Consider the following 27,807-nt stretch of genomic DNA (forward strand, 5'->3'; position numbering starts at 1 on the left):
TGGCCCCGCACTGGCCCCGCCAACCCTCTCCTCACCTGTCCAGCCCGGTGTCTTCAGGACTCAGCCTACGTTGTGTCACTCACATTTCCTGAAGCCCCAACTTCAGCCAGGCTAGTGCCTCCCTGGGGTCACCAACCCCTTCCTCACCCGCCCAGTGCTGCCATTCCCATCATCTATCTGTGTCCCCTACAAGGCCTAGGAGGCAGGAGCTGAGAGATGTGGGGGTACATGGTGGGCACCCTAGGAGCACAGAGTAGCAGACCATGGCTGGCTGCCTATCCTGGGGGAGGGAGGGACAAGGAAAAGAAACCTCAAACTCTAGAGCCAGAGAGATGATACAAGGGCCAGTAGAGGGCTCCATCTTGGCACTGCACAGGGTCCCCCGAGCCCTGCCAGGACTGATCCCTGAGCACTGAGCCACAGATCACCCCTGAGCACTGCTGGGTGTGGCCCAAACCTGTACCCACCAAAAATAGTACGTCTTGGAGCCAGAAAGATAACAAAGGCGCTTCTTCTCTTGCATGCAGCTGATCCAGTTAAAATCCCCAGTACTACGTACGGGCCCTCAAACACCACCAGGGCTCACTCCTGAGCACAAAGTCAGATCCAAAAACAAAACAAACACGGGCATGAAGGAAGCCCGGTTTTGTTTTATTTCGGTTTTGTTTGCTTGGTTTTGTTTACATTCGGCTGTGCTCAGAACTTTCTTCTGGCGCTGTGCACAGGGACCATTCCTGGTGGTGCTTGGGGACCTAGGCAGTGCCAGGGATCGAACCTGGGTCAGTACGGCTATCGACTATGCTATTTCTCCAGCCCTCGGAGGCCCTGTTTGATTCCTGGGACATGGTTCCCTGAGCACCTCCAGGGGCAACCCCTAAGCACAGAGCTGGGAGGTGCTCTCAAGCACTGCCGGATGTGACCCCCAAATCACATACATATATTTAGAGAGAGAGAATGAAAAGAATGAAGTTCCTCCCCAAGGGACCAGAGCAACAGTACAGTGAGTAGGGCACACAACCGACTGGACTCGATACCAGCACCCCGTATGGTCCCCAAGCCCCACCAGGAGTGATTCCTGAGTGCAGAGACCGGAGTAAGCCCTGAACACTGCCAGGTATGACCTCCCCCCCCAAGAAAGTTTCTCCCCAACAGGCTGCAAGTGACTTCCCCAGTATGTTCTTCTGGCCCCCAGAGGGCACCCAGATGGTGTTGTGTCTCTCAGAAAGTTAAGTTCTGGGTACCAAAGTCCTGAATTCCCACTCTCCTGCTAGACAACCATGTCCAACCCTGCGTCCCGCTGAGCGCAGGGAACATGTACACGAGGAGGGGTGTGTGGGACTTTGTGGCAGCCCTAAGATATCCTCCGTGCCCTGTGTCCTCCATTAATCCCAAACCATACACTGAGAATCATGGGGGAACATGATCAGCTCCCCAAAAAAGGCAAACCAGGTTATAGGGAGGGAGGGAGGGAAGGAAGGAAGGAAGGAAGGAAGGAAGGAAGGGAGGAAGGGAGGAAGGGAGGGAAGGAGGGAGGGAAGGAGGAAAGAAGGAAGGAAGGAAGGAAGGAAGGAAGGAAGGAAGGAAGGAAGGAAGGGAGGGAGGGAAGGAGGGAGGGAAGGAGGAAGGAAGGAAGGAAGGAAGGGAGGAAGGGAGGGAAGGAGGGCGGGAAGGAGGAAGGAAGGAAGGAAGGAAAAGATGAAGAGAAGGAGCAGAGACACTCAGAACCAGCTCCCAAGTGTGGGCAGGAGCAAGAACAGAGGGTGTTTCAGGCAGGGGAATGGGTCCCAAAGGTCTTATAGAAGACCATCCCCTCTCTGATGTCATCCCTACATCCCACTCAGGACCCAAAGGGAAGCGAAGCTCAGTGCACATATCTCTGAGATGTTCCCGAAAGGAACTGGGGCAGCTTCCAAACCCAGGAGTCTGAAAAGATAAACAGTGAGTGGTAGGGGCTGGAGAGATAGTACAACGGGTAGAACATTTTTCTTGCATGTGGCTGACTTGGGTTCGATCCCCAGCAACCCATATGGAGCTCAGGAGTGATTCCTGAGCACCTCCACCTAAAAAAAAGGGGGGGGGAGAGAGAGGTAGGAGGCAGGGTGTAGCTCAGGAGTCAGAGCACAGGCTCAGAAGCACAAGGCCCTGGGTTTGCTCCCTGGCACTGCAGAGCAATGACAAAGTGAGAGGGAAAATCAGGCGAGGTCAGGAAGATGAGGCTCGTGGGCCTCCCTGGGCTTGAAGCTGTGGAACCTGCTGGAGGGAGAGACAGGCCTGGCCATCTGCTCTCAGTGGCCAGACTGGGAGCAGACTGGATATCCAGTGCCCTGGGCCTGGATACGTGACCCTCTCTTCACCCACTGGGCGGGATTGCTCTCCACACCTGCAGTCCCGGGCCCCCGTAGATCCTTCTCTCCTAAGACAATCCTTTTCCCTTGTTTCTTTTTCTTTCTGTCTCTTGTGGCTACTCCTAGCCAGTGCTCAGGGACTGCTCCTGGTGATGTCCTAAGGAGCACGTGGTAGCAATGCTCGAACCCGGGGAGCGTGTGCTCTTTAACCATTTCCCAGCCACACTTTTGCTTTGTTTTTATTTATTTATTTTTTTGGCGGGGGGAGAGAGGGCTGGGCCATCGCTAGCAATGCTCAGAGGCCACTCTCAGCTCAGTGCTCAGGGTCACTCCTGACAGTGCTTGGGAGACCATCTGGTGCCAGGGTATTGAACCGAGCCTTCCACATGAGAAGTATTCACTCCAGCCCTCTGGGCGGCCTCTCTGGCCCTCTTTCCTTTTTGTTCACTGGGCCACCTCAGGCAGTGCTCAGGGTTTACTCCTGATTCTGTGCTCAGGGAGCACCACTGGCAGTGTTTGGAAGGACCACATGTGGTGCTGGGATCAAGCCAGAGTTACCCTGTGCAAGTCACTTACCCCCTGTACTAGCTTACCAGTCCCCCCTTAACACAGGGGGAAAGGCCTTCCTTACAGCCAACCCAAGTTCAGTCCTGGCACTGCATCTGACCTGCCAAGACCCGTCTCACAGTGCTCCCTGAGCACAGAGCCAGGCGTACATGCTGAATATTGCCAGATGCAGCCCATAAACTAAACAAACCAATGAAAAACAGGGGAGGCTGGAGAGTCAGCTACTAAGGGTCTTCCTTGCTTGAGTCTGGCCCAGTCTGATGCCCAGCAACATGTCCACTGAACCACCAGGAATGACCCCCCACCCCCCAAGCACGACTGGGTTTGGCTCCCAAAACCCAACCCCACGACCCTCCCCCGCTCCTCGAAGAAAAAGCAGTGAATGGGAATGCTAGGTGAACAGACAGGGCAGTGTGAGACGCATGTCTGAGCTCCCCAGCACCTCAGCATCTGGTCGGAGGCGGGACCCCCGCGCTCCACTCCTCTGAGGCAGGCAGCAGGGGCGAGAGCACGCCCCCACCCTTGCAAGCTGTGCCAGCTCCAGGCAGAGGGGGTGCGGGGCGGAGGCTCCTGGCTTGGAGGAAAGCTACAGGTGGAGCGGTCAGGCCCAGCTCTTTTCTGGCCCTTTTCTGGCCCTTCCACGCCCCCGGGACCGGAACGTGGGGCTGAGCTGCTGTCACCCGGCGCCTGCTGGGCTGGCGTCCACATGACCGCATGACAGCCATTCGAGGGGTCCTTCCCCCGTCCCCGCGTGGGCAGGTGGGATGGCGGGTTGGGGGCTCCTCGGAGGAGCTCACCGGCCGGGCGCATCCCCTCCCGGGGGCTCCCCTTCCGCTTCCGTCCCTCTCCTTTCCCCGGGAGAGCAGGTGGCGGCTGGGGGGCCCGGGCGACGGGGGCCCGGGCGATGCCATCCCGCACTGAGTAGGCGAGAGCGTGGTAGAGGCCCCGAGGCGCGTAGTAGGGCAGCGAGGCGCGGCGGGCGGCGGCAGCCCGAGCGGGCCGCGGAGCCGGGCGCCAGCCCCCGCCGCGACTCGCCCAAGGTCGCACCGCGGCGCCCCGAGGCGACCCGCCGGGTGAGCGTGGCGCGGGCTGCGGGAGCACCGCGCGCAGGAGCGGCCGTGGGCGGGAAGGACCGGACTGTGCGTCGCGGGAGGGGGCCGCGGCCGCGGAGGGCGGGGGGCTGGGCACCTTCCGCGCCCCGGCTGGGAGGGGCGTCCCGGGCCGGCCGCGGGGGGCTGGGAGGGGGGCGGGCGGTTACCTCATCGCCGCCTCCAGCCGGCTCGGCTCACTCGCTCGCGCCGCCGGCCGGGGCGGCGACTCCGGGCGCCCGAGCGAGCGGAGGACGGAGGGCCGGGCGCGCCGGGCGCAGCCTCGCCCCCCGCGCCGCGATCGGCCGCAGGACCCGCGGCGCGCGGGGGTCGCGGCTCGGGCTTGGGCGCCGCAGGGCGGCGGCGGGCGTGCGCGCGGCGCGCCGGGGCGCTTCTCCCTGCGCTCCCGCCGCACCCGCCGGCCCGTCCCCGTCGGCCTGCTGGGCGGTCGCGCCGCCTTCCCGCCACCGGCTTTGTCTCCGGGCCCGGCCGCCCCGGCCCCGCGCGTCCGGGGCGGGCGAGCGGCGCGGCGAGGCCGGGGCGCACCGGGCAGGGCGCGCGGGGCGCGGGGCGCGGGGCGCGGGGCGCACGGCGCGCGCCGGCCCATGAGGCTCCCCGGCGCGGGGCGCGGCGGCGCGCGAGGGCCATGGGGGGCAGCCTGCGGGTGGCCGTGCTGGGCGCCCCGGGCGTGGGCAAGACGGCCATCATCCGCCAGTTCCTGTTCGGCGACTACCCGGAGCGCCACCGACCCACGGATGGACCGTGCCTCTACCGGCCGGCGGTGCTGCTCGACGGCGCCGTCTACGACCTGAGCATCCGCGACGGCGATGGCGCTGGCCCGGGTCCGAGCCCGGCAGGGCCGGAGGTAGCAGCCCCGGGGGCGGGCAGGCGGCGGGTGGCCGCGTGGAAGGCTGTGTGTGCGTGTCTGTACAGCGTGTGGCCGGGTGTGCGCCGCCATGCAGACGTGTGTGTGTGTGTGTGTGTGTGTGTGTCCGGCCGTGTTCACCTGCTGAAAGGCGGAACGTGTATTTCGGGTGTGTGTGTGTGTGTGTGTGTCCTGCCCTCCTCGAGCCCCACACCAGGCGGAGACTGGATGATGTTGCAAAGGGGCTTTTCCCCTCCGGAGCCTCTGTGGGGTCTGGCCGAGGGAGTGGCGTGGCGGGTTCGTCCCTTTGGAGACGGGGAAGCAGCCTGAGTTCTGAGCAGGGCCGCCCCGGGAGAGGCCGGGGGGAGCTTCCACGGAGCCAGTGTGTCATTCTCGTGACACGGTGCAAAGCCTCCTTGGGGCAGATCCAGGAGAGACTTTTAACCCGTGGAGCCGGAGGGGGCTGAGAGCCTCAGAGGAGAGAGCAGGCGAGATTTCGCAGGGCTTCCTGGAGGGAGTGGCGCCTGGCCTGGCACCTGGAAGCCTGAAGTTCTGGTGCAAGGAAGTGGCAAACGCATCCCGGGGGCAAGCCGAGCGTGTGTGCAGGCGTAGGTGGGCGGCCTAAATGAGTCCAGCTGCGAGCCCTCCAGGGGCTGAGGAGCAGCGCGTGGGCTTTGGAATTCGGAGGCCGAGGTAAACAGCTAGGGCGTGGAGGCAGGGGCGGGGCCTGGCCCGAGTGGGAAGCTGAAAGCAGGAGGAAGGTGGGGTGCACCGCGGGGACACCGAGAGCGACAGGGTGGCCGACCCGCCTCGGGCACATTTGGGGGAGCTTTCACCCCGGCAGCCGAGAGGATACAGAAGTTGGCGGGGAGAGGGCCGAGAAATGCGATGGTCACTGCCGGCGAACTAAGGCCGTGATCTGAGCCGCAGGGTCCCTGCAGAATATTGGGGCGCCAGGCAGGGGGAGGAAGGTCCAGCAAACCCTGGCCTCCCGCCCGCAGGAACGGACAGACTCGAAGGACTGGAACTTGCAGGACACCGACGCCTTCGTTCTCGTCTACGACATCTGCAGCCTGGACAGTTTTGACTACGTGAAGGCCCTGAGGCAGCGCATCGCGGAGACCAGGTGGGGGGCCGCTGCGTGGTGGTGGGGGTGGGGGGCTGGGGAAGGTGGGCAAGAAGGAAAGAAGGGAAAGTTTGCCGGGCTTCTGTCCGAGGTGGGTGTTTTTGGTGATTTAGCTCGCGGGCCTTTGGAGTCAGGCCTTTGTCCGAGGGAAAATCTCCAGCCAGATAGATCCTGGTCTTTGGGTCGGAGTTGTGTGTTTGCTGGGCCGGAGTGATAGTCCGGCAGGGAAGGCGTTTGCTTTGCAGGCGGCCAAACCAGACTCGATCCCCGGCATCCAGTATGTCTCTTTGAGTAATCCTGAGTGCAGAGCCAGAAGTAACCCCCAGCAGAGCCGGGTGTGACCCCCAAACCGAACAAAAACCAGGGTGTGTTTGCTGAGGGTCTCCGGCCACCAGAGGGATGCTTCTGGACCGTATCCCTGCCGGGGGAGGGGTTTTCTGGCGTTGGGGTCCATGGCACAGTGGCCCTCATTTCCATCTGGACCCCCCAGGCCGGCAGGCGCGCCTGAAGCGCCCATCCTGGTGGTGGGAAACAAGCGGGACCGGCAGCGGCTGCGCTTCGGACCTCGGCGTGCACTGGCCACCCTGGTGCGCAGAGGCTGGCGCTGCGGCTACCTCGAGTGCTCAGCCAAGTACAACTGGCACGTGCTTCGTCTCTTCCGCGAGCTGCTGCGCTGTGCGCTGGTGCGCGCGCGCCCTGCACACCCGGCCCTGCGCCTGCAGGGGGCGCTGCACCCCGCGCGCTGCAGCCTCATGTGACCGAATTGGACCGCGCTGCTCACGTGGGGGCGGGGCAGAGGACGGATACAACCCAGGAGCCGGATTGGACAAGACTGTCCAACTTGCCTCGGATTGGATGGGAGCGTGCTCGTGCTGATTGGAGGAAGGAAGTTCCCACCCCTGGGCGATGGGCCTGTCTTGGAACCTCATTGGGTCACCTTGAACCCCTCTGGGTCAAGATCTTACTGGATGAAAGGGATTTGGCCGTGAACTTGATTGGATGCTCAGACTGCTCTTAGTGCTTCATTGGAGAAACTTTAAGTCACACCTCTCAGGAGGCAATAAAGTGGAAACCGTTGCCAGTGCTCGGGCATTTCTGCAATTGGGGCGCCCCGTGTGAATCCTGGAGGTTGAGCTTCCAGAGATTGCCCTGGTGGATTCGATGAGGGAGGGCCCCCAAAACTCTGACGGGCCCAAGCCAATGCTGAGTCCCCAAAAAGCAGACACAAGTGATTGAAACAAAACTTTACTGTCAGGCTCTGCAGGGCCACAGGACTTCAGGAGTCCCCAGTGAACTGGCCCTGCCTCCTCTAAGGCATTCAATAATATTAGTTAAATAGCAACGCTGATCCCGCAACCGGAATGTACAACAGAGGTCCCATTGTGCAAGTGGTCCCATGAGGTCTGGTCCCCAAGAGGCAGCGGGGGAGGGCGGTTCCCTGATGCAGAGGGGTTAAGGCCACAAAGGAAAAGGTGATGAAATGGGGGGGGGGGGGGTCTGGTGGCAGATCCATCACATCCAGGAATCTGGCTCGGCCCTTGGGGTAACCGAGTGCAGGGCATGCCAGGCCCCTGGTTCCAAGGGTCCAGACGGACGTCGGGGGCCCCGAGGTGTGGGAATGCGTGAGGGCTTTCGGTCTGGCTGTGTGTCCATCCGGCCTCGTGCCCAGGTCCTCGGGGGTTCCGGGCAGGCCGGGAGGCTCCCAGGTGCATCCGGCTGGCCCCCCACACCCGGGCCGGGGCTGCCTTCGTCAGAAGAACTGGACAGGGCTGGGCCTCGAGCCCCGGGGAGCCCATTGGCCACCCGACCAGAGTCCCCAGGTTGGCCACATTTGCCAACCAGGACGCTGAGGGATGAGGAGGAGGAGCTAGAGGAACAGTAAGCCGAGTCAGGAGCTGGGTGGTCTGGGGCCCGCGCGGGTTCAGGGGCTGGTCCAGCGGGGGTCCTGCCAGCTTCGGCCTCCAGGGCCCGGGCGTTAGCCAGAAACTCCTCTTCCAGGCGCTGGAACAGCTGCTGCTCCTCCTGGGGGTCAAGCTGCAGCGGTGTGCGGAAGACGCTGGCCGGGGTGGGGCCCAGCTCCGGGCTGGGGCCAGAGACGTGGGGAGGCCGGGGGGCTGCGGGGCTGCGGGCACGAGGGGTCTGGGGGCTGTTCCTCCCAGAGCCCCCCCTGCTCCCCAGCACGTAGGAATGCTGCCCGTCTCGGTCTCTCCGCACCAGCAGCACGGCCTGCTCGTCCCGGCTCTGGCTCCGGGCACGCCGGGCAGGGCTGGGGGCTGGCGGCCGAGCCCCCCGGCCTCCTGGCACCCCCCGGGGGCGTCCCCGTTCCAGCCGGTCTCGAGACTGGCTGCGGGGGGCGGGGGGCCGTCTCGGGGAGGCAGGGGTGCTGGTCGTCAGCCGCCGGCCAGGCCGCTCCCTCTGGGGGCCAATGACCAGGTCATCGCTGCGGGTACCAAGGGACCCACTCTGAGCTGAGGAGGCCGAGGAGTCGCTGTCCCCGGAGTACCGGCGGGAACGGGGATGGGGGGGAGGCAGCTGGTCCCGAGGCCTGGGGCAGGGGAACAAGAGGGAGGTGAGGCATCGTGGTGTGGGGGAGGAGCGAGCAGAGGTCAGGCAGGGTGGGGAGACACCTGTGGTGTGCATATGGAAGGGGGGTCCTTCCTGGGGACTTCCAGGGAGAAGTGAGACACTGGGCAGCAGCTTCCTGCTCCAGGCACCCCTCAGCCCCAGACAGAGGAAGCAGCCAGGCCTCCCAGGGCCCTAAACTCCCTTCCCCGGGCCTCTGGTTTCCTGGGCCGGGCATGCAGGCCTGGTGGCCAGGCAGGAGGAAGCAGAGTTGGACTGGCCGGCACCCAGCCCCAGGGCCCGCCCCAGCTGTGTTGTTCCTGCGTTGCCATGGAGACGGGAAGTCAGGCCCGCCCCCACCCACGGGAACTTTTCCCAGAATGTGAGTCACTCCTGGAGCCGGGCGCAGGCTCCTTTGTCATCTGGGCCAAGACCAACACCCCCACCTCTGGCCCCCTCGCCCCCAAGTCCTCCTGCCTCTCACCTGAGTGGGGTCTCGGGCCCCTCCTTGGAGCTGCGGGCGCTGACGGGTGCCACCTCTGGCCGGGAGCCCCGCCGCTCACTCCCGGGGACCGGGCTGGCAGCCCGGGGGCTGTGGGCGGGTGACACCCTCTGCGGGGAGAAGGTGCTGGCTCTCGAAGGGCGGTGGGCTGCGGGGGGAGAAGGCAGGTGGGCCGTGAGGTGGGGGAGGCAGAGACCCGCTCCCCGCTGCCCCCCACCCCTGCCGCCGGCCGCCCTGACCTGAGGAGGAGCAGCGGCAGGGGTCGTGCTTGTCCAGGTAGTGTTCCAGCGTGTCCCAGCCACCACCGACTCGGACCATCACGTGGCTCCGAAGTACCTGTGGGAGCCCCGAGGGAGCAGGTCACGGCCCGCCTGGGGCCTGGAGCCGTCTGCCCGTGGGGCCGCCCGCCCGCTTACCCGCACAAAGATGAGCAAGCTGGAGTCTCCCACGCGGTACTTCCCCTCCGAGACCTTGATCATGGGAAACTGGTCCGGGCAGGTGCAGCGGCCCAAGATCTCCCTGACCTGAGCGCACCGTGGAGAAGTGGAGGTGAAGGGTCAGATTCTCCCCACCCCCTCCATTCATTCCTTTGGCAGTGCCGGCGACCGATCTGGGTCTCACGCAGGCAAGGCACGTGCTTCAGCGCTGAGCTGCACCCCCTGCCCCTCACATCCCCGCTTCGGGGACCTGGTGTCAGCAGCTCCAGGGTCAGGAGGAAGGAAGTCCTTCCGGGGAGCGGGGGCTGGGCAGCGTTGCCCACACTCGGACGGCCGCCACACTTGACCTCTCCCCTGCGGCTCCTTCCCCTTTGGCTCTCGGGGCTGCTGAGCAGATGTGGGGGCTGTGGTCCCCCTTCACCCACCGCAGGGGCGGGAAAGCCAAGGCCGGCCGGCAGCGCCTCAGACACGGAGCAGGGGTGCTCGGACACACTCGGGCCGCTGCCTTGCTGGCTCCCAGCGGCCGCCACATGCCTTCAGGCCTGGAGCTGCCAGGCTGGATGTGAGCAGCCCCGCCCGCCCGGAGCCGCCAGACGCTGAAATGAGCAGGCAGCGCAGGGAGGGAGTGACCCTGACCCGGGGTGCGGGGGTGCGTGTGTGGGGGCAGCCATCGGGCTCCCCGCTCTGGGATCGGGACATCCTAGTCCTCATCTGGTGATAAGACGAACTCTGGGCCTGGCTGGGGGAGTATCGGGGACGCACAGGTCTTGGGAGCAGCAGCAGGAGGTCCCTGCAGGCTCTGAGCCAACACACGCACACACAGACACACACACAGACACACACACACACGCACACACACGCACACACAGACACACACACACACACACACACGACAGAAGGCCCAGTGTTTACCTGGGGCCCGGTCAGCACTTTGGGAAATGAGGAGATGGTGCCATGGGGCCCTTCTCCTCTGCCAGGTGCAGGGGGGCTGTGTGACCTTCCTGGGAGGCCTCTCATGCCCTTGCCACGCAGGCGATGTCCCCTTTTCAGGGGCAGCGTGGGAAGGTGGCCCAGAGCAGTCAGGGCAGCAGCGGAGGGCTCCCGGGGCACAGCATCCCCGCAGGTGGGCGGCGGTGGGCGCTGGTAGGACTCACCAGCTCATCGAGGTTACGTAGGTCACTGGGTGTCATTCGGGGCCCGCGGGCGGGAGCCCCGGGGGCTCCAGCAGTTTCGGCCAGGTCCTCCCCGGCGGCGGCAGTGGTGGCGGCGGCGGCGTTGGGGGACTGGGGGGCGGTCGGCGTGGCCCGCAACTCGCGCTCGATCTCCTGCTCGAACTGCACGAGGCGGGGGGCCAGCAGGCCCAGGCGGGCCCCGCGCCGCGCCACCTCCAGCAGGCACAGCACCACGCTCTTCTCGTTCTTGCGCAGAACCAGGTCCTCGGTCTCGAACATGAGCACCTCGGGCACCCCCAGCTCCCCACGGCACCAGCCGATGAAGCTCGCCACGTTGTCTCGGGCCATGAAGGAGCCGGGCACCACGCTGTGGGCCTGGAAGGCCACCCCCCGGGCCGGGCGGGCCGCGGCCAGCGCGCGGGCAGCCTCGGTGACGGCGTTGGCATGCTGGCAGAGGGTGGTGCCTGTGGCCAGCCCCGTCAGGAAGCCCTCGCCGCCGCTGGGCAGCCCCAGGCTGTACAAGGCGTTGAGCCACTCGGCCAGGTCCTCCTTCATGGCCTCCACGTAGGCCTCGCTGGAGCGGAAGGGTCGCACGCTCTTGGCCGCCGAGCCCGCGATGCCCGCCACGGGGTCCGCCATGCCAGGGCCAGTGGAGTCACTGCGGGTAGGGGGACACAGGTCAGGACCCAGCAAGGGCACCGAACAGACGCTCAGCCATGCCCGCCGGCCCCTGCCTGTCTGTCACTTCAGGCCAGATGGCCACACTTCAAGCACCGGCCGTGTGGCTCTGTTTCCTCATCTGTGAAATGGGTCCAAGATTCTCTTTCTTCGAGCAGGACAGACACAGTACAAAGGTCAAGGTGCTGGCCTAGTAGGTGGCTGTGGCCAGTACCATATCTGGGCCCCTGAACACCACCAGGTGTGGTCACTAAGAGTCAGGTGTGGCCCCCCCTGGAAAACAAACAAGATTTTCCTTCAGGCTGGAGAGATAGGCCAGCAGGTAGGGCGCGCGCCTCGCAGGGGGCCCACCCGGCTTAGATCTCCAGCACCCCCCTCGGTTCCCAGAGCACTGCCGGAGTCATCCCTGAGCGCAGCAGAGCGCTCCAAACGGCTCCCTTTGCTTCCGGGGCTCGGTGGGGTGGGTTTCCAGAAACCCCTTCGGTGTTCAGGAGTCTGCGGCTGGGCTTTTGCTCTGGGGGAGCACGGGGACTCGGCGCCCGGCCCCTGGGGAGATGCGTGGCATCACTCCGGGCCGGTGCGACCCCACCTCCCGGAAGGCCCCGGGGCCGCCCCCCGCCGACCGCTTCCCGAGCACCAGGAGCACTGGACGAGCACCCGGAGTTAACGGCGCAGACGGGGGCTGCTCGCTCCACTTCACGGAGGGGGAGAGCGAGGCACGCCGGGGTCCGGGCGGAGAGGGCCGGCCCCGCCTCCCCGAGCGCCCCCCGCCCCGGGCCGGCGCCGGGGGCTGCGTGCGCGCCGCCGGGCCCGGCCCAGAGAGGGTTCGGGCTGCCCAAGGTCACACAGCCCGAGGAGGGGAGCCGCGGGCCGCCGACCGACCCTGCGCGCCGGGGTCCCGCGCTCACCTGGCTCATCCCGCGGCCTCGGGCAGCATCGCCGCGGCGGGAGCCGAGCCGGGCCGGGCCCGCAGGGAGGCGCCGCCCGCGCCCCGCAGATCCCGGACCCGCAGCCGCGGCCTCGGCGCCGCGTCTCCGCCTCCCTGGAATTCGGATCCCGCCCGGAGGGGCGGGCGGGGCCGCGCGCTCTTAAAGGGGCCGCGCGGCTCGCGGGCCCCGGGCGGGCGCGGGGCGGAGCGCGAGTCCGGAACCGGCTTCCCGGGCGGGGCGGGACCGCGGGGCTCCGCGCGGCCCCTTCCCACGCCGCCCCTCCCCCCGCCCGGGTCACCCCCGCCCCGGGGGCCGCCGGGGGGCTTGGGCCCTTCGGGGTTCTGTTTTTGCGGAGCCGGGATCGGGCCCTTTTAATCGCGCGCTGTCCGGGGCGGGCGGGCGGGCCCGTGGGCAGTGCCCGGGATGAGCCCAGGAAGCGATACGGGCCGGGGGCGCCGAGTCACCTCCGGCAGGAGCGCATCTCCGCGGCCAGATGCACGAGGCCGGCCTGGTGCAACGACCTTCCTCCCGCAGCGCAGACCCACCCAGGAGGAGGAGGAGGAGGAGGAGGAGGAGGAGGAGGAGGAGGAGGAGATGGGGGGGGAGAGGAGGAGGAGGAGGAGGAGCGGGATGGGGGGTGGTGGTGAGGAGGAGGAAGGGGGTGGCCGCCCCGCCGCTGGCCCTTCGCGGCTCGACTCATTGTTTACACCCGAGATTTGGGGACCCATTTCACGGGTGGGGTAGGTAGGCTGATCCACTCGGACACTGGTCAGCCCCCAGCCACTTCGGTGACACAGAAAGCTGAATGGCAGCGGAGAGGGGTGTGGCGGGGGGCTAAGTGGGGAAGGTTTAACTCCCTCTGGCTCTTTTAATTATATTTTGAGGCCACACCCGGAGGTGCGACCTGCAGGAGGACCTGCTTTGGGGACCATAGGGGATGCTGGGGATTTTTTTTTCTTTTTGGGTCACACCCGCCGATGCTCAGGGCTGACTCCTGGCTCTGCACTCAGGAATTACCCCTGGCGGTGCTCAGGGGACATATGGGATGCTGGGAACCGAACCCGGGTCGGCTGCGTGCAAGGCAAACGCCCTACCCGCTGTGCTATTGCTCCAGCCCTGATGCTGGGGATTTGAACCCTGGTAGGCCACGTGCAAGGCAAGCGCCCAACCCTCAGTACTATCTCTCCAGCCCTTTTTTGTTTTGTTTTGTTTTTTCCCCTAAACTTGCCTGGAGAGGCCTGGTCAGATTGGAGGAAGTCCCTCAGCTTCCTGGGCTTAGCTGGGTAGAAGGGCGGTCAGGAGAACCACCGAAGCGTTAACGAAGCTCGTCCCTGTGCCAGAGCCTCTCTGTGCCCATAACCTGAGGGAGCTGGTGAGTCACCTTTAGGAGGAACCTCACCAAGGCCAAATGGGGGACAGGCAAGAGAGCAATGAGAGCACTAGGCTTGAGGCCGGAGCGGTAGTGCAGCGAGTTGGCATTTGCCTTGCACGCGGCCAAGCAGTGTTCAATACCCGGTTTCCCCAGATGGTCCCCTGAGACGGCCTGGAGTGATGCCTGAGCTCAGAACCAGGAGGAAGCCTGAGAACTGCAGGGCGCGGCTGAACAGAAACTGGGCTTTGGAGGTGACAGGTGGGAATGATGAGGTTCTAGGATCAGGAATATTTGTTGAGTGCCTACTGGGTGCCCAACCTCTTGGTGACCTCCTGGTGCTAGCAGGCTTCATTTTCCAGTTTGGTAACTTCAGTACTGGGGGAGGGGGGGATTTCTCACCTGCAGTGGCCCTGAAAGTGGAAGGTGTGTCCTGCCCCTCCCCCATCCCCCCCCTTCATTATGGGAGTAAGTTTCCATAATGGCTTCTCAGAACTCCAGTGGCAGGAAAGCTCCCCCGGGCTGAGGTAAAGTCAGGAGAGAGGAACAGAGTGTGGAGGAAGGAAGGGTGGGAGAGGAAATGGGGCAGCAATTTGGGAGATGGGTTTTGGGACTTACCTGGAGGTACTCAGGGTCTGCTGCTGGCTCTGTGCTCTGGCGTCGTTCTTGGCAGTGCTCCAGGGATCATGCAGTGCCGAGGGTCAACGGAGAGTCGGCTGCATGCAAGGCAAGTACCTTTACCTTATGATATCTCCAGCCGATAGAAAGTTGCTCTATCCCCTTCTTTCTCTCTCTCTTTTTTTTTTTTTTTTTTTTTTTTTGCTTTTTTGGGTCACACCCAGCGATGCCCAGGGATTACTCCTGGCTCTGCACTCAGGGATCACCCCGGCGGTGCTCAGGGGACCATATGGGACGCTGGGAATCGAACCCGGGTCCGCTGCAAGGCAAACACCCTACCTGCTGTGCTATTGCTCCAGCCCCCCCCCCCCTTCTTTGTCTTTATTAACTTTCCTTTCACCCTTTTGGGCCTGGTTTGGGTTGGGGGCCCCACCCAGGATTGCTTCGGGCTTACCCTGGCTGTGCGCTCAGGAACCACTCCCAGGGCTGCGGAGGGGCCCTTTGTAGTGCCAGAGACTCAACCGGGACTATCTTGCAAGCCCTGTTTATTCACTTTCGTATTTTATTAGTTTTTTTCATTCTGCAGCCCCAGTCAGGAGCTGCACCCACCTGGTGGGAGTTCTTCTAGCTGTGTTCAAATATGTGCCTCCCACATGCAAAGCATGTGCTCCAGCCCATTCAGCTATCTTTCTGGCCCGTGATAATGATTTGGTATTTGGGCCACACCCAGTGATGCTCAGGGCTTACTCCTGGCTCTGTGCTCAGGCATCATTTCTGGCGGTCCTCTGGGATCATATACTGCACTGGGATGGAGCCTAGGTCAGCAGCCTCCGGGCAAGGGCAAGCACCTTAACCTTTGTGCTATCTCTCTGGCTCAATTTTTGTTCTTTTCTTTCTTTTTGGGTCACACCCGGCCATGCACAGGGGTTACTCCTAACTCTGCACTCAGTAATTACTCCTGGCGGTGCTCAGGGGACCATATGGGATGCTGGGAATCGAACCCGGGTTGACCAGGTGCAAGGCAAATGCCCTGCCCTCTGTGCTATCGCTCCAGCCCCAATTTTCGTTATTTTCTTTCAGTGGTGTTGTTTTGGGGGCACATCGGCGATGCCTGGGAGTTACTCCTGACCTGCACTGAAGAACCACTCCTGGTGCTCAGGGGACCATATCGGATGCTGGAGATCAAACCCGGTTGGGTGTGTGCAAGGCAAACGCCCTCCCTGCTGTACTATCGCTCCAGCCCCTATTTTATTATTTTCTATCCCCTCTTAGTTTTTGTTTTTGGGGATTGGGGGTTTGGACACCATCCCAGTGCACAGAGGTTACTCCTGGCTCTGTGCTCAGCAGTGAGCCCTGATGGTACTTAGGGGACTGACCGTATGTGGTGCCAGGGATTCAAACAGGGGCCAGCAGCAGGCAAGGCGAGCACCTTGCCCGCTGAGCCATCTCTCGGACCCTCCTTGGGAATCGTGGCAGTGGCCCAGGGTTCTCTCCGTGCCTGGCTGCGGTGCTCCCACACTTAGTGTGGTGCACGCCAGGGATCACTCCCCTTCCTTGTGGTGCTCACGGTCCTGGTTGTGTTGTGGCCGGAAATCACTGGCGCCCGGGTTCCAGCCAAGGCCTTGCTGAGGCACATCTGGGTGAAGGAAAGTGTTGGCGTCAGAGCCTCGGAGTAGACATACACCTGGCGTGTTCCAGAAAGATAAGGCAATGGCAGGGGGGGAGGGCGCGGGACGAGGGGGCAGGAATGAGGCCTGGCTGGATAGAGCTTCGTGTCCTGACCTCCCCTGAGGACCGTGGAAGCCACAGAAGGGATTTGGGCAGGGCACAGGCAGTGTGACTTTAGTCTGAGCAGGTTTCAGAAGGCTGCAGTAGGGGGTTCCTGAGGAAAGCGGGTGGTAAGAATGTGGATTCTCTCTGCGTCTAAGGGGGGTGTGACTGTTGGGTAAGCCACTGCCAGAACTTCTGGAAGGGGGCAGAGTTCGCAGGTATCGGAGGAGGACACTCAAGGATAACATATATATATATTTATATATATATATATTTTGCTTTTTTGCTTTTTGGGTCACACCGAGTGATGCACAGGGGTTATTCCTGGCTCTGCATTCAGGAATTATTCCTGGTGGTGCTCCGAGGACCATATGGGATGCTGGGAATTGAACCCGGGTTAGCTGCATGCAAGGCTAATGGCCTACCTGCTGTGCTATCAGTCTAGCCCCTTAAAGGTTTTTTTTTTTTGTTGTTGTTTGTTTGTTTTTTCTTGTGTGAGGAGGGCACACCCGTTGGTTCTCAGGGTTTACACCTGGCAGGGTTGGGGGACCCTGTGGGGTACAGGGGATCAAACCCCCAGGTTGGCTGCGACAGCACAGTGGGTAGGGCATTTGCCTTGCATATGGCTGACCCGGGTTCAATTCCCAGCATCCCATATGGTCCCTTGAACACCGCCACGGGTGATTACTGAGTACAGAGCCAGGAATAACCCCTGTCCATTGCCAGGTGTGACCCAAAAAACAAACAAAAAAGTATTGACTCCCTGAGTTCAGAGCCAGGAGTAAGCCCTGAGCAATGCCAGGGGTTTCCCCACCCTAACTCCTAATCTGTGTATCGAGTTGTTCCCAAGAACTTCGTTATCTTCCTTTGGTATCTGTGAAGTCTGTTTTCAGGGACTTTCACCCCCATCCTCTGCCTCCACCCGAGGTGGGTGAAAGCTGCCGATAAGAACCATGCACACTGTGTGCGGGAGATAGCCCAGTGGGGAGGGCTCAGGCGGGCACCACGTGCCTCTCAGGGCACAGCCTGAAGGCTCCCAGCACCGCTGGTCGTGGCCCCGATCTCCCCAACACCAGAGGGACTGAGAAGCATCGCGTTCTCGGGGCCCGGCACTGAACTGCCAGCCTGCTTGGCCAGGAGTTGCTGGGGCTCCCGGACCTCCAGAGCACTGCTTGGGGAGCTCCCGGACCCAAACTTCCTGCTTGTAAGTGACCTGTGTGCTTTCAACCTGGGTTGCTCGGTGGACACCTGGAAACCCACCACAGGTGGTGGAAAATGACAGAACAACTCAGTGCTACCAGCAGTACCGGGGTTCAGGGGACGATATGGGATGAGGGGAATCAAACACAGGTCGGCCGTGTGCAAGACAAGTGCCCTGCCCACAGTGCTCTGGCTGCAGGCTTTGTTCCCCTATCTCGAGTTCTCTAGCTGTGAGTATGGCTGTTATCATCCCAGCATTCTGGGCAACCCCAGAAACGGCTGGGGTGGGGGGTGCTTGGCTGCCCCGTGCCCTTCCCAACACGCCCACACGCTCTCTGCGTGCAGAACTCGGGAGGCCCCATGTAGGCTCCGGCTGGGCCTGCTGGCAGCCAGGGAGCAGGCGGTTCAGCCTTGGTGGCGGTCGGAGGAGGGTGCTGGGGTTTCAGTCCAGGTTCTCAGGCATGGCCCAGCTCGGTGCTGACTGGGTCAGCTTGCAGCTCTCCAGGCCAGAGGTAGCTGCAGGCCCTGCTGGGTGAGTGGAGGCTTCTCGGGGTCGCCTGTGCCTTCTGGGAGAGAAAAGCAGAAGTCCAGGCCCGGGGCCCCACCTGCCGTGTGCACCCCTTGCTCTGCAGCCATCGTTCTGTTTCAAGGCGGCAGGATGGGGTGGCCCACGGGCGGGCCAGCTGTTGGCCCTGGTGTCCTGGTGGCCAGAGGCTTGATTGCCTGTCACTGCCCTGTCACAGTTCCCTAGCTCCTGAGCCTTCTCCCAGGTGGCCTTTGTCCCCGTGTGGGGCACATCTTAGTTTAGCCACTGGCCTCACAACCTTTGCCCGGGTCTGCAAGATGTGGCCCGGCCAGCCGAGGAGACGGTGTGGAAACTTTGTAGTGTAAGTGACGAGCACAGGAATGGTGTGGAGCAGGGCGTGGGACTAAGCAGGCAGCAGGAGAGATGGGGGTGGGGGGCTAGGGTCCTCGCCTTTTCTGCAGCCATCGTTTGATCCTGGGCACTGCACGTAGCCCGCTGAGCACTGCCAGGAGCTCTCTTGAGCACAGAGCCTGGAACAGCCTTTCAGCACCCCTGGGTGTGGCCCAACCCTTCCCAACTCTTCTCTGGTCCCTCTCCCCAAATTAGACAAGACTTTTAAAAGTTTTTTTTTGGTTGTGTGTGTGTGTGTGTGAGAGAGAGAGCAGTAGGGCGTTTGCCTTGCACGTAGCCAGCCTGGCTGAGCCGGGTTCGATTCCTCCGCCCCTCTCAGAAAGCCTGGCAAGCGACTGAGAGTATCTTGCCCTCACTGCAAAGCCTGGCAAGCTAGCATGATGTATTCAATATGCCAAACACAGTAACAACAAGTATCACTATGGAGACTTTACTTGGCCCGCTGGAGCAAATTGATGAACGGGAGGACAGTGCTACAGGACAGTGTGTGTGTGTGTGTGTGTGTGTGTGTGTGTGTGTGTGTGTGTGTGTGTCTGGCCCCTCTCCCCAAATTAGACAAGACTTTTAAAAGCTTTTTTTGGGGCGTGTGTCTGTCCCATCTCCAAATTAGACAAGACTTTTTTTTTTTCTTTTTGGGTCACACCCGGCGATGCACTGAGGAGTCACTCCTGGCGGTGCTCAGGGGACCATATGGGATGCTGGGAATCGAACTCGGGTCGGCCGCGTGCAAGGCAAACGCCCTACCCGCTGTGCTATCTCTCCAGCCCCTAGACAAGACTTTTAAAAGCTTTTGTGTGTGTGTGTGTGTGTGTGTGTGTGTGTGTGTGTGTGTGTGTGTTGGCCTTTCATTCTCCTCGCCCTTACTCCAAGCCTGGCATGGCCTGGGAGTGGTGGAGGGAAAGGGTGTGGGTGTGGGGTCATCCCCAGTAGTGCTCAAGGCTTACTTCTGACCCCTACTCAGGGGTCACTGCTGATGGGGCTTGGGGAACTATATGCGTGACTGGAATATAGCAGGTAAGTCATTTGTCTTGCACACAGCCAACCTGGGTTTGATCCTGGACACCCCAGATGTTCCCTGAGCCCTGCCAGGAATGATCCGTGAGTACAGAGTTAGGAGTAAGTCTCGAGAACTGCCAGGTGTGGCCCCAAAGCAAAACAAAACAAGTTTCGACAGTCTTGTCTGTCCTGGCCCCATCTTGTAAACCTGGGCAAAGGTCGTGGGGCCACTGGGGCAAGCCAGGCACCCCACCTGCTGTACTCTCTCTCTGGCCCCTACTCTTTGTTTCGGAATCATTTGGGGGAGGGGCCAGAGCCATAGTACAATGGGTAGGGCACGCGGCTGACCTGGGTTTGGTCGGCACGATATATGGTTCCCCGAGCTGCCAGGGGTGAACCCCGGGCACAGCTGGGTGTGCAAAAATTGGCTTTGAGGATCACACCCAATGTGGTTTAAGGACCACTCCTGCCTCCATGTGCAGGGGCTGCACCAGTACCAGGGATTGGAGCCATGTGTCCCCACACTGTAGCCCCCGCGGTGCTCGGGATTGTATGTGATGCCAGTGATTTGGACCAGGGTTGGCGGGATGCAAGGCCGACACCTTGGTCCCCAGCCCACCTCGCCGCCGCCTCTCGCCCAGGACTAGGGAACTTGGACATAAAACGCCTGAGGGGGCTGTTTAGTGCTAGTGACAGACCCTGTGGGGAGGAGGGAGAGGCGGCCAGTGCTGGACAGCTTTAAGGGCCAGCAGGACTGGGAATGGGCTGCTCTGTCTAGGCTGCCAACTAGGGACGTCCATTCCTTCTGTCCCGATTGCTGCCGGAGTGCTGGCCTTTCAGGAACCAGATACCTGCGTGTGGGCAGGCCAGAGGCCAGTCCCCTCCATCTCACCAGGGTGCCTTGAGGGCAGATCCCCATTTTATCTGAGAGGTGAGAGAATACTCCGTGTCCAATGGTTAGAACAATTTTTTGTGTATGTGGGGGGTGGGATGGAGTAGGGCCACAGCCTGGGGTATTGCTTCTCTAGCTCGGTGCTGATGTGCCTCCCAGCACTGTTCAGTAACATGTGTTGCCAGGATGGAAGAAAGCATGTGCTCTGCTTGCAGTGCTCTCTCCCCAGCCCGGCTAGAGTTAGATGGGTGAGGCCTCTCAGGGTGATGACGTGGGTGTGTCCTTATCCGGACTGTGCTACAGGCAGCGGCGATGACTTTCAGTATCAAGAATCCACTCTGGTCTCCATGGGGAAAGGACTGAAGAGGTTGCAGAACTTTCCTGGGCTCCCGCCCCATTTTAGACTTGGTGCTCTCCTGGAAACTTTTGTATCTGGACTTTAGCAGCTACATCGAGCAGTGCTCAGGGAACGTCTGTGGTGCCGGGAACGGAAGCTGGCGCTGCCCATCGCCTTACCAGTACGTTCTCCCTTGCCCGTGTACCTTGCTCTGGAGGCCGGGCTTGTTTCACCTTGGAAATTGTGGCGGATGACAGCACGGTGCCCAGTGGCCTGGCTACAGAGGGAGGTGGGAGGTGTGTGTGTGTGGGAGGGGCGGCTGGGCTGGGCTGGGTTTGGGTGGAGGCTGCAGGAGAAAGATTCTGGCTCTTGGCACGTGCTATTTGCTGAGACTGTCAAGGACACGACAGCTGTTTTATTTTGGGGCCACACCTGGCCGTGCTCAGGCTTTAATCTTGGCTCTGTGCTTCAGGATCACTCCTGGCAAGGCTCGGGGACCAAATGGGGTGCTGGGGATCATACTCGAGTATGCATGCGAGTGCCTTACCTGCAGTACTGTGGCTCTGACCTCAAGATAGCCGTCTTTTTTGTTTTGGGGCCACGCCAGGTGATAGTTCTGTGCTTAGGCATCAATCCTGGTTGTGTAGTGGAACTGTATGAGGTCCCTGTCAGGTATTAATCCCACGTTGCCACAAGCAAAGCGCACACCTTCCCTGCTGGACTAATTTCTCCAGCTCCAAGACCTTTTTTATTTTTTTGCTTTTTGGGTCACACCTGGCGATGCACAGGGGTTACTCCTGGCTCTATACTCAGAAGTTCTGGCAGTGCTCAGGGGACCATAAGGGATGCTGGGAATCAAACCTGGGTCGGCCGCATGCAAGGTAAACGCCCTACCCGCTGTGCTCTCTCCAGCCCCCAGACCTTTTTTAAACCCACTGGACCCCAGCGAGAGCTGGCACTGGCACCTGCACCGTGTGGTGGAAGGGCGGCTAAGTAGTGAGGCCCTGAGTCTGGCCTGAAGGGCTGCGCAGGAAGCCGAGCAGCAAGAAACCCAAGCATTCTACTGTTCGTCACTTGAAGTTCGTCAGTGAGAGCTGATTTCAGTAGAAGCCAGAGACATTTCAAATAGCTTTTACAGGAGCTGGAAGGACTGCCTTGCAGGTGGCCGACCCGGGTTTGATCCCCGGCATCCCATGTGATCCCCAGAGTACCACCCAGGGTAATTCCTGAGTGTAGAGCCAGAAGTAACCCCTGTGCATTGCTGAGTGTGACCCAAAGAGAAAAAAAAAATCCCCCCAAACCAACACCCAAATAGGCTTTACGGCAGGTGATAGCTAGAAGCACTGGAGTGCATGCTTGGCACTACATAATTACCCAAGCTCTGCTGGGTGTGGCTCAAAAGTCAGTAAATAAAAGGTTCTAGGGTAGGATGAGAAGCTGAGGGTTTTTCTTTCTTCTTTTGGCTTTTTGGGTCACCTGGCGATGCACAGGGGTTGCTCCTGGCTCTGCACTCAGGAATTACCCCTGGCGGTGCTCAGGGGACCATATGGGATGCTGGGAATCGAACCCGGGTCAGCTGCATGCAAGGCAAACGCCCTACCTGCTGTGCTATCTATCACTCCAGCCCCAGGGTTAGTTTTCTAAGTGAGTGCAGTGCATATTCACCAAGGAAATTTGTAAAACTCCTTTTGGGTTTACTGTGGGCCCCCCAACTCTTACCAGCACAAAAAATGAGGAGACTGGATCTTGATATGGTAGAGCTGGTATGGAATTGCCTTGCACACAGCCAAGCCAGTTTCAACCCCAGCACCCCATATGGTCCCCGCAAGCACTGCCAGGGGTGATCCCTGAGCCCAGAGCCAGGAGTTAAGTCCTGAGCACAGCCAGACATGGCCTTAAACAAAAAGAATGAGCAGGCTGGAGTCTGCCACATTAGGTGCTTCCCCAACCAGATCCTGATCATGGGAAATACACATGACTGTATGTAGGGTTTACCCCAGACCCCTTCTGTCTATAGGGGAGTCTGAGCCCAGAAGCATCACCAAAAACAGCTACTGAAAGGGAATAATTGTGTCATCTACTGCCAAAGGGGTTATTTTTCTAACCACATTTTATTGCCAGTGATACTCAGGAATTACTCCTGGCGATTCTTGGGGAACCATATGGGATGCCACAGCTCAAACCCAGGTCAGCTGCTTGCAAGGCAAAGGCCCTACTGTCTGTACTATCACGTTGGCCCCCGTAAGCATATTTTAAAACTAAAAAGGTCTGAATCTCACTACTTGCAAGGTATCTAAGCAATACCAGGTCACAACAAAATCAAGGAACAAGTATGGTAGATTCAATCAGAGCTACCTGCCCCCATGTGCAGAGATCAATGTCTAAGTGACATTCTAACCCTTCTTAACACCGAATTAACTAGGCTTAGCTCTGATAGTTAAGAGAAAACTGAACAAGTCTTTGGCCGTACAGGACCACATCCTGGTGGGTTGGGTCAGTGCACTCACCACACAACATGCAGTGACTTTGGAACAGAGGCTGAGAAGGATGACTGTTTATAAACATTTGGAATTTTATTTAAAAAAAAAAAAAACATCACAACCATGAACATTGTTACAGTTAGAGGCCCTCTTGGTTCTCCACAATGATACTGAGCATGCTCACAAAGGGTTCCCATTGTTTAGTCTTAGTTAAACAACCATCTTTTAAAAGAAAAAAAAAAAACTCAGCACACTACCATTTAACTTGTTTTAATGTTTCTTCACAAATGGTGAAAAATACTAAAGTACAGACAAGGAATAATCATAATGTTGTGGCCAACATTATAAATATGGAATTATAAATTTAAAACATTTTCTGGTTTAAAAAATAAATCTGGTAGTCAATGCAGCTCTTCGGGGTCTCTGCGTCTAGTAGGGCCGGTCTCTGCGTTCCTGACGGTGCTCGCCTCTGCAAAAGCCAGGGGGACAATGGGTTAGCCTGGGGAAAAGCAAGGAAGCCCCTCCTGCAGACTAGCCCCAGCTCGAGGACGAGCGTCCTGTTTGTTCCCAGCCAGAAAACTCTGCACCATCTCTAATGTCCGTCCCAGTAGCACGCAGCTGTTTGTCCCATCACATACTTATCCATTTTTCCAGGGCCTCCACGGCCGCCTCTTCTTCCGCCCATCTGTTCCATCAAAGGCCCGGGGGGTCCCCCAGGGCCACCTCGTCTGCCTCCACCAAAGCCACCTCGATCCATGCCCCGGCCACCACGGAAGCCACCTCTGTCTCCTCCACGACCACCTCTGAACATTCCTCCAGGACCCCCGCGGTCCATGAGGCCACCTCTTCCTCCCCGCATACCACCAGGGCCACCTCTGCCCCGGTCACCACCTAAGGAAAAGTGAAAAGATACAGTAAGTGACAGAACATAGACTAGGTATATGCTCGAATGCTCAGGATCGGCTGCCTTTCCCCAGTAGAAATGCAGGTACGTACTCAGTCTAAACATCAGGGCACTGATCGAACTGGTGGCACGATAGCTTACAGAAATCCAGTTCTGGGGCCAGAGCAACAGCATAGCAGGCAAGACATTTATTTGCCTTGCACAAAGGAGACCTGGGTTCCATCATCCCATAAGGTTCCCCCGAAACTCTCCGGGAGTGATCCCGGAGCACAGAGTCAGGTTTAAGCCCTGAGCACTGCCAGGTTAGTTAAAAGAATTGTCCTCTTTTTTCAGGCTGGAGAGATAGATGGTACAGTGGGTATGGCGCTTGCCTTGCATGCAGCCAACCCAGGTTCGACCCATATGACCTCCCGAGCCTGTTACGATTCCTGAGTACAGAACCAAGAGCAACCCAGAAACAGGAGCAACTAGTGAGTCATCACCGGGTGTGACCCAGAAACAAAAACAAAAGTTAAATTCACAAAATCCGCACTTACCCGGGGGCGGGAAGGGTGGTGGGAGAAAACCTTCAGGCTTTGGGGCTTTACACTGGTTGCATTCTGTTCTCCAGGCAAAGTTTTGGTTTCCACATCCCCTGCATAAAATTAAACCAACCAATTGAGCCAAGGGCGATGAACCAGCCAAGAGGAGACTTGACATCTGAGCAGGCAGGTTATCCTCTAGCCAGCATCACCGCACTGGGTCCCAGGATACACAACATTATGAGAATCTGCCCACCGAAATGCCGCCTCAGCAGCAACACACAACAGGTCAGGCCTCCACCCCACCCACCAACCAACCGGGTTGTTATTGATCTTGTCCAGACCGAGAGGGTGGGGGAGATGGAGGAATCACTTTGCCAAGAGAAGTACATACGGATTGGGGCACTGCCAGTCTCCAGCTCGATGTTGGACATTTCCTCCTCCTGATGGGTTCCCTCGGGAACCCCGAGGCCCTCTTGGGGGAAAGCCTCCTCGGTCTCCTCCTCGGCCTCCCATGCGACCCATGGGTCCCCCTGGGCCTCCTGGGCCCCCTGGACCTGCAGGAATAAACAAAGTCATGTCTATATGGCGCCAGATTTCCTACAGACAAGTCATGAAAGGCATTCACAGATCTGCCCTGGCTCCTTTACTCTGCACCGCCGCCCAAGCTGAGCTGTGCTTCCATGTCCCTTATTTCAGACGTTCTCAGGAGAGAGAAAGCACGGCACTGTCTCTCCAAGCTGTTGAGTTTCTGCTATTTCATGGGCATCATGCGATGCTGGGATTCAAACTTGGGGCTCTGCATGCGCATCGTGTGCATCAACTGTGAGTTATCTCACGACCCTCTCCACACCATTTAGGCAACCCCCCCCCCCCATTTACTAGTTAGCTTTTGTTTTAGGCCACATCTGGCAGTGGTCAAATGACTGTGGAGATCGGATTGAACTGGAACACAAACCATGTGCTCCAGCACTCTTATCTTTCTGCCCCTTTTGTACTATTATTTGGGTTTTTTTATTTTGGCCCACACCCGGAACTGTTCCAGGGACTGAACCCTGGTAGCAAGTACCCTACCTGCTGCACCAGCTCTCTGACCCCTAAACACTTCTATAGCAACACCATAGTAGTATTCAGAAAACGTGCACTGAATACCTCCACGAAGTGGTGGTGGCATTCCTCGGCCCTCTCGGGGTGGCATTCCACCTCGCATGCTGTTCATTGGAGGCTTCTTCCGAGCAAGAGAAACTTTAAGTTTGCTTCCTTGAAAATCTTTCCCTGGAACAAGATAATACAACATCAATTACAAGCTCTGCCACTGCCCCAGGAATTAAGCAAAGCTAGTTGAATTCCTTTTTCTTTCTTACTCCAATGCCATCATCTCCATTCATGCCTTCAGTGTGTCTCCCACTATGTTCTCTAAGATCTTTCCGGGCAAGGCTTGTTAAATTTTTACAAGACACTTAAAAACCTCTCTGAGAGGCGTGGTTCGTACTGACTCCCTTGCCCGGTGTGGAGTCAGAGCAGGGACAAGATGAATAAGCAGCGGTGAAGAGGAGAGCCAGCACTTGTCCTCTGACACTTAGCTTCAAGGGCCCTTGAGCTCATCTCCCTGTTGCTACTTTGAAGAAAAAACTTCTGGCCAAACCTAGGGATCACTCCATATGGGGTGTTGGGGATGGAACCTGCGCTGGCCATGCCCAAGCCCTCCTTTGAAACAGTTGAGGGCTCTCAACACACTGCTCAGGGAACCCGGGTGGTTCAACGCTAGGGCCTGAGGATGCACAGCAATACTCAGGACTCCAGATGCTGGGGACAAAGCAGCCACCCCTGCAGAGTGAGGGAAAGGATGATGTGTGAGATGCCCGCAAACAGGAGCTAATATGAACCCGGTCCCCCTGACTTCTGCATTATCATTCTGCCAGCCCCATCCTCCAACCATTTTTGGTGTTTGGCCCACACCTAGCAGTGCTCACTTCCTGGGAGTGCTTGAAGGAGCATTTGGTGCCAGGGATCAAACTTGGTACTCCTGCAAATTATGAACTCGCCCATTAAACCATTTCTGCAGTCCACAGAACCCTTCTTTATCCGAAGGCTGACACACTAAATATTTCCCTAGGTCACTTCCCAAGACCCAGAGCAGGCGGAGCTAAAGGGCCAGTAAGCACTCTATTGACCTAGTGCCTTACCATCAAACCATTCCACAGCAGCCTTTGCAGTTGGCGGGTCTTCATAGGACACCGTGGCATCACCTTTGGGCTTTCCGGTTTCCTTGTCCAGGTAAATATGAATCATGGGTTGTCCAGTTCTTTTGTTCATCTAGACAAAAAAACAGTACAGTTAGGTTATGACTGTAGTGCAGCCTTTTTTTTTTTTTGGTTGGGCAATGTGCAATTAAGAGATGGGAGGAGGGAAGATAGTACAATAGTAAGAGAGCCTGTGTCCAAACCAGGCTGAAACCCTGGCACCTGCAGGGCCCAAGCAGCATCACATCCTTGGGCTTGCACTGAACTACTGGTCTAGCTAGTAGAGAACTGCCAGTGCGAACCCCAGGCTTAAACACATAAAGCGATCCAGAAGTCCCTTAACCTTATTTTGGGGGGAGGTGTAGGGATGGTTAGAGCACATCCAGCAGTGTTGTGGAGAAACTCCTGGTGGTATCTGGCAGGAACACACATGGTCCTGGGGGCTGAACAGGGGTGGCTGCAGGCAAGCTAAGAGCCTTACCTCCTACACCGTCTCTCCAGCTCCAAATGCAGAACATTTTCTATATAAACTCATTCAGTGGAATGTCAGTTTATCTCTAAATGAAACAAACTTATTACTTCATACTCTTACTACCTGTGATGTATTCGATATGCCAAACACAGTTACAACAAAGTCTCCAATGGAGACACACTGAGGGCTCGCTGGAGACCGTGACTCTTACTAAAAATACTTAGATAGTGCATCACAGAGGGTGCCAGCCTTTCATGTGGCTGATCTGGGTTTGACTCCCTGGACGCCATATGGTTGCCTAAGTATTTTAAAAAAATCTATTTCACACACGTAAAACTTTTTTTCTTGGGGAATCATGTGATGCTGGAAGTTGTACCAAAACCAGAGCCTCCTGTATACACAGCAAAATATGTGCTCAAGTACACTGAGCTTCAACTATCTCTTCAACCTTGACGAATTCTTACTGCATGCAAAGCGTGAGCTTAGTCATCAGCTTGCTTTGGTTGCCTAATGAATTTTTGATAGCTATGACAATAATTTTTAAAGGTAAAAAGGCCTGGCAAGCTCCCCGTGACGTATTTGATATGCCAGACACAGTAACAACAAAGTCTCCAATGGAGACGTTACTGGGCCCGCTCGAGCCTTTTTTTAAAAAAAAGGAAATAAAAAATTTAAGGAGCTCAAGAGACATCCCACATGGTCCCCAGGCAGGCGTAACCTCTGAGCAGTGCCAGGTGTCGGGAGGGAGTTAAGGAAGAAAGGTAGGTCATTAGCAAAAACAAGAGATAGAAACTCCC

General features: G+C 59.0%; 3 protein-coding genes across 7 annotated transcripts in view; 1 reads left to right on the plus strand and 2 right to left on the minus strand.

The window, feature by feature from the left end:
* Positions 1-4,598: 4,598 nt before the first annotated feature.
* RASL10A (RAS like family 10 member A) lies at positions 4,599-7,068 on the plus strand. Its single transcript, XM_056116561.1, has 3 exons — positions 4,599-4,865; positions 5,867-5,991; positions 6,482-7,068. Exons 1-3 carry the CDS (start codon positions 4,647-4,649, stop codon positions 6,747-6,749), a joined length of 612 nt encoding a protein of 203 aa, XP_055972536.1. The 5' UTR covers positions 4,599-4,646; the 3' UTR covers positions 6,750-7,068.
* A 152-nt stretch (positions 7,069-7,220) lies between these two features.
* GAS2L1 (growth arrest specific 2 like 1) lies at positions 7,221-12,406 on the minus strand. The gene is made up of 6 exons (XM_056116560.1): positions 12,251-12,406; positions 10,647-11,322; positions 9,472-9,579; positions 9,295-9,391; positions 9,038-9,203; positions 7,221-8,536 (listed from the first exon to the last, which is right to left on the minus strand). Exons 2-6 carry the CDS (start codon positions 11,301-11,303, stop codon positions 7,504-7,506), a joined length of 2,061 nt encoding a protein of 686 aa, XP_055972535.1. The 5' UTR covers positions 11,304-11,322; positions 12,251-12,406; the 3' UTR covers positions 7,221-7,503.
* A 10,575-nt stretch (positions 12,407-22,981) lies between these two features.
* Positions 22,982-27,807, minus strand: part of EWSR1 (EWS RNA binding protein 1) — a 31,702-nt gene continuing 26,876 nt past the window's right edge. For 3 of the 5 annotated variants that reach the window (XM_056116463.1, XM_056116466.1, XM_056116465.1), the window contains 6 exons: positions 26,482-26,611; positions 25,448-25,570; positions 24,690-24,852; positions 24,311-24,408; positions 23,509-23,761; positions 22,982-23,339 (listed from right to left, as the gene is read on the minus strand). In XM_056116463.1, coding sequence (XP_055972438.1) covers positions 23,300-23,339; positions 23,509-23,761; positions 24,311-24,408; positions 24,690-24,852; positions 25,448-25,570; positions 26,482-26,611 — 807 coding nt within the window. In that variant the 3' untranslated portion in view covers positions 22,982-23,299. The remainder of the gene's footprint in view (positions 23,340-23,508; positions 23,762-24,310; positions 24,409-24,689; positions 24,853-25,447; positions 25,571-26,481; positions 26,612-27,807) is intronic. The other 2 variants (XM_056116462.1, XM_056116461.1) reach the window with 1 other exon arrangement.

The sequence above is a fragment of the Sorex fumeus genome, unplaced genomic scaffold (assembly GCF_029834395.1).
Source record: "Sorex fumeus unplaced genomic scaffold, SorFum_2.1 ptg000032l, whole genome shotgun sequence".
Taxonomy (NCBI): domain Eukaryota; kingdom Metazoa; phylum Chordata; class Mammalia; order Eulipotyphla; family Soricidae; genus Sorex; species Sorex fumeus.

Coding starts and splice junctions, on each gene's coding strand:
- RASL10A (XM_056116561.1), top strand. CDS start 4,647: ATGGGGGGCAGCCTGCGGGTGGCCGTGCTGGGCGCCCCGGGCGTGGGC. Junction 4,866..5,866: donor CGAGCCCGGCAGGGCCGGAG/GTAGCAGCCCCG, acceptor TCCCGCCCGCAG/GAACGGACAGACTCGAAGGA. Junction 5,992..6,481: donor CAGCGCATCGCGGAGACCAG/GTGGGGGGCCGC, acceptor TGGACCCCCCAG/GCCGGCAGGCGCGCCTGAAG.
- GAS2L1 (XM_056116560.1), bottom strand. CDS start 11,303: ATGGCGGACCCCGTGGCGGGCATCGCGGGCTCGGCGGCCAAGAGCGTG. Junction 9,580..10,646: donor TACGTAACCTCGATGAGCTG/GTGAGTCCTACC, acceptor CGGTGCGCTCAG/GTCAGGGAGATCTTGGGCCG. Junction 9,204..9,294: donor CTGCCGCTGCTCCTCCTCAG/GTCAGGGCGGCC, acceptor CTCCCCCCGCAG/CCCACCGCCCTTCGAGAGCC.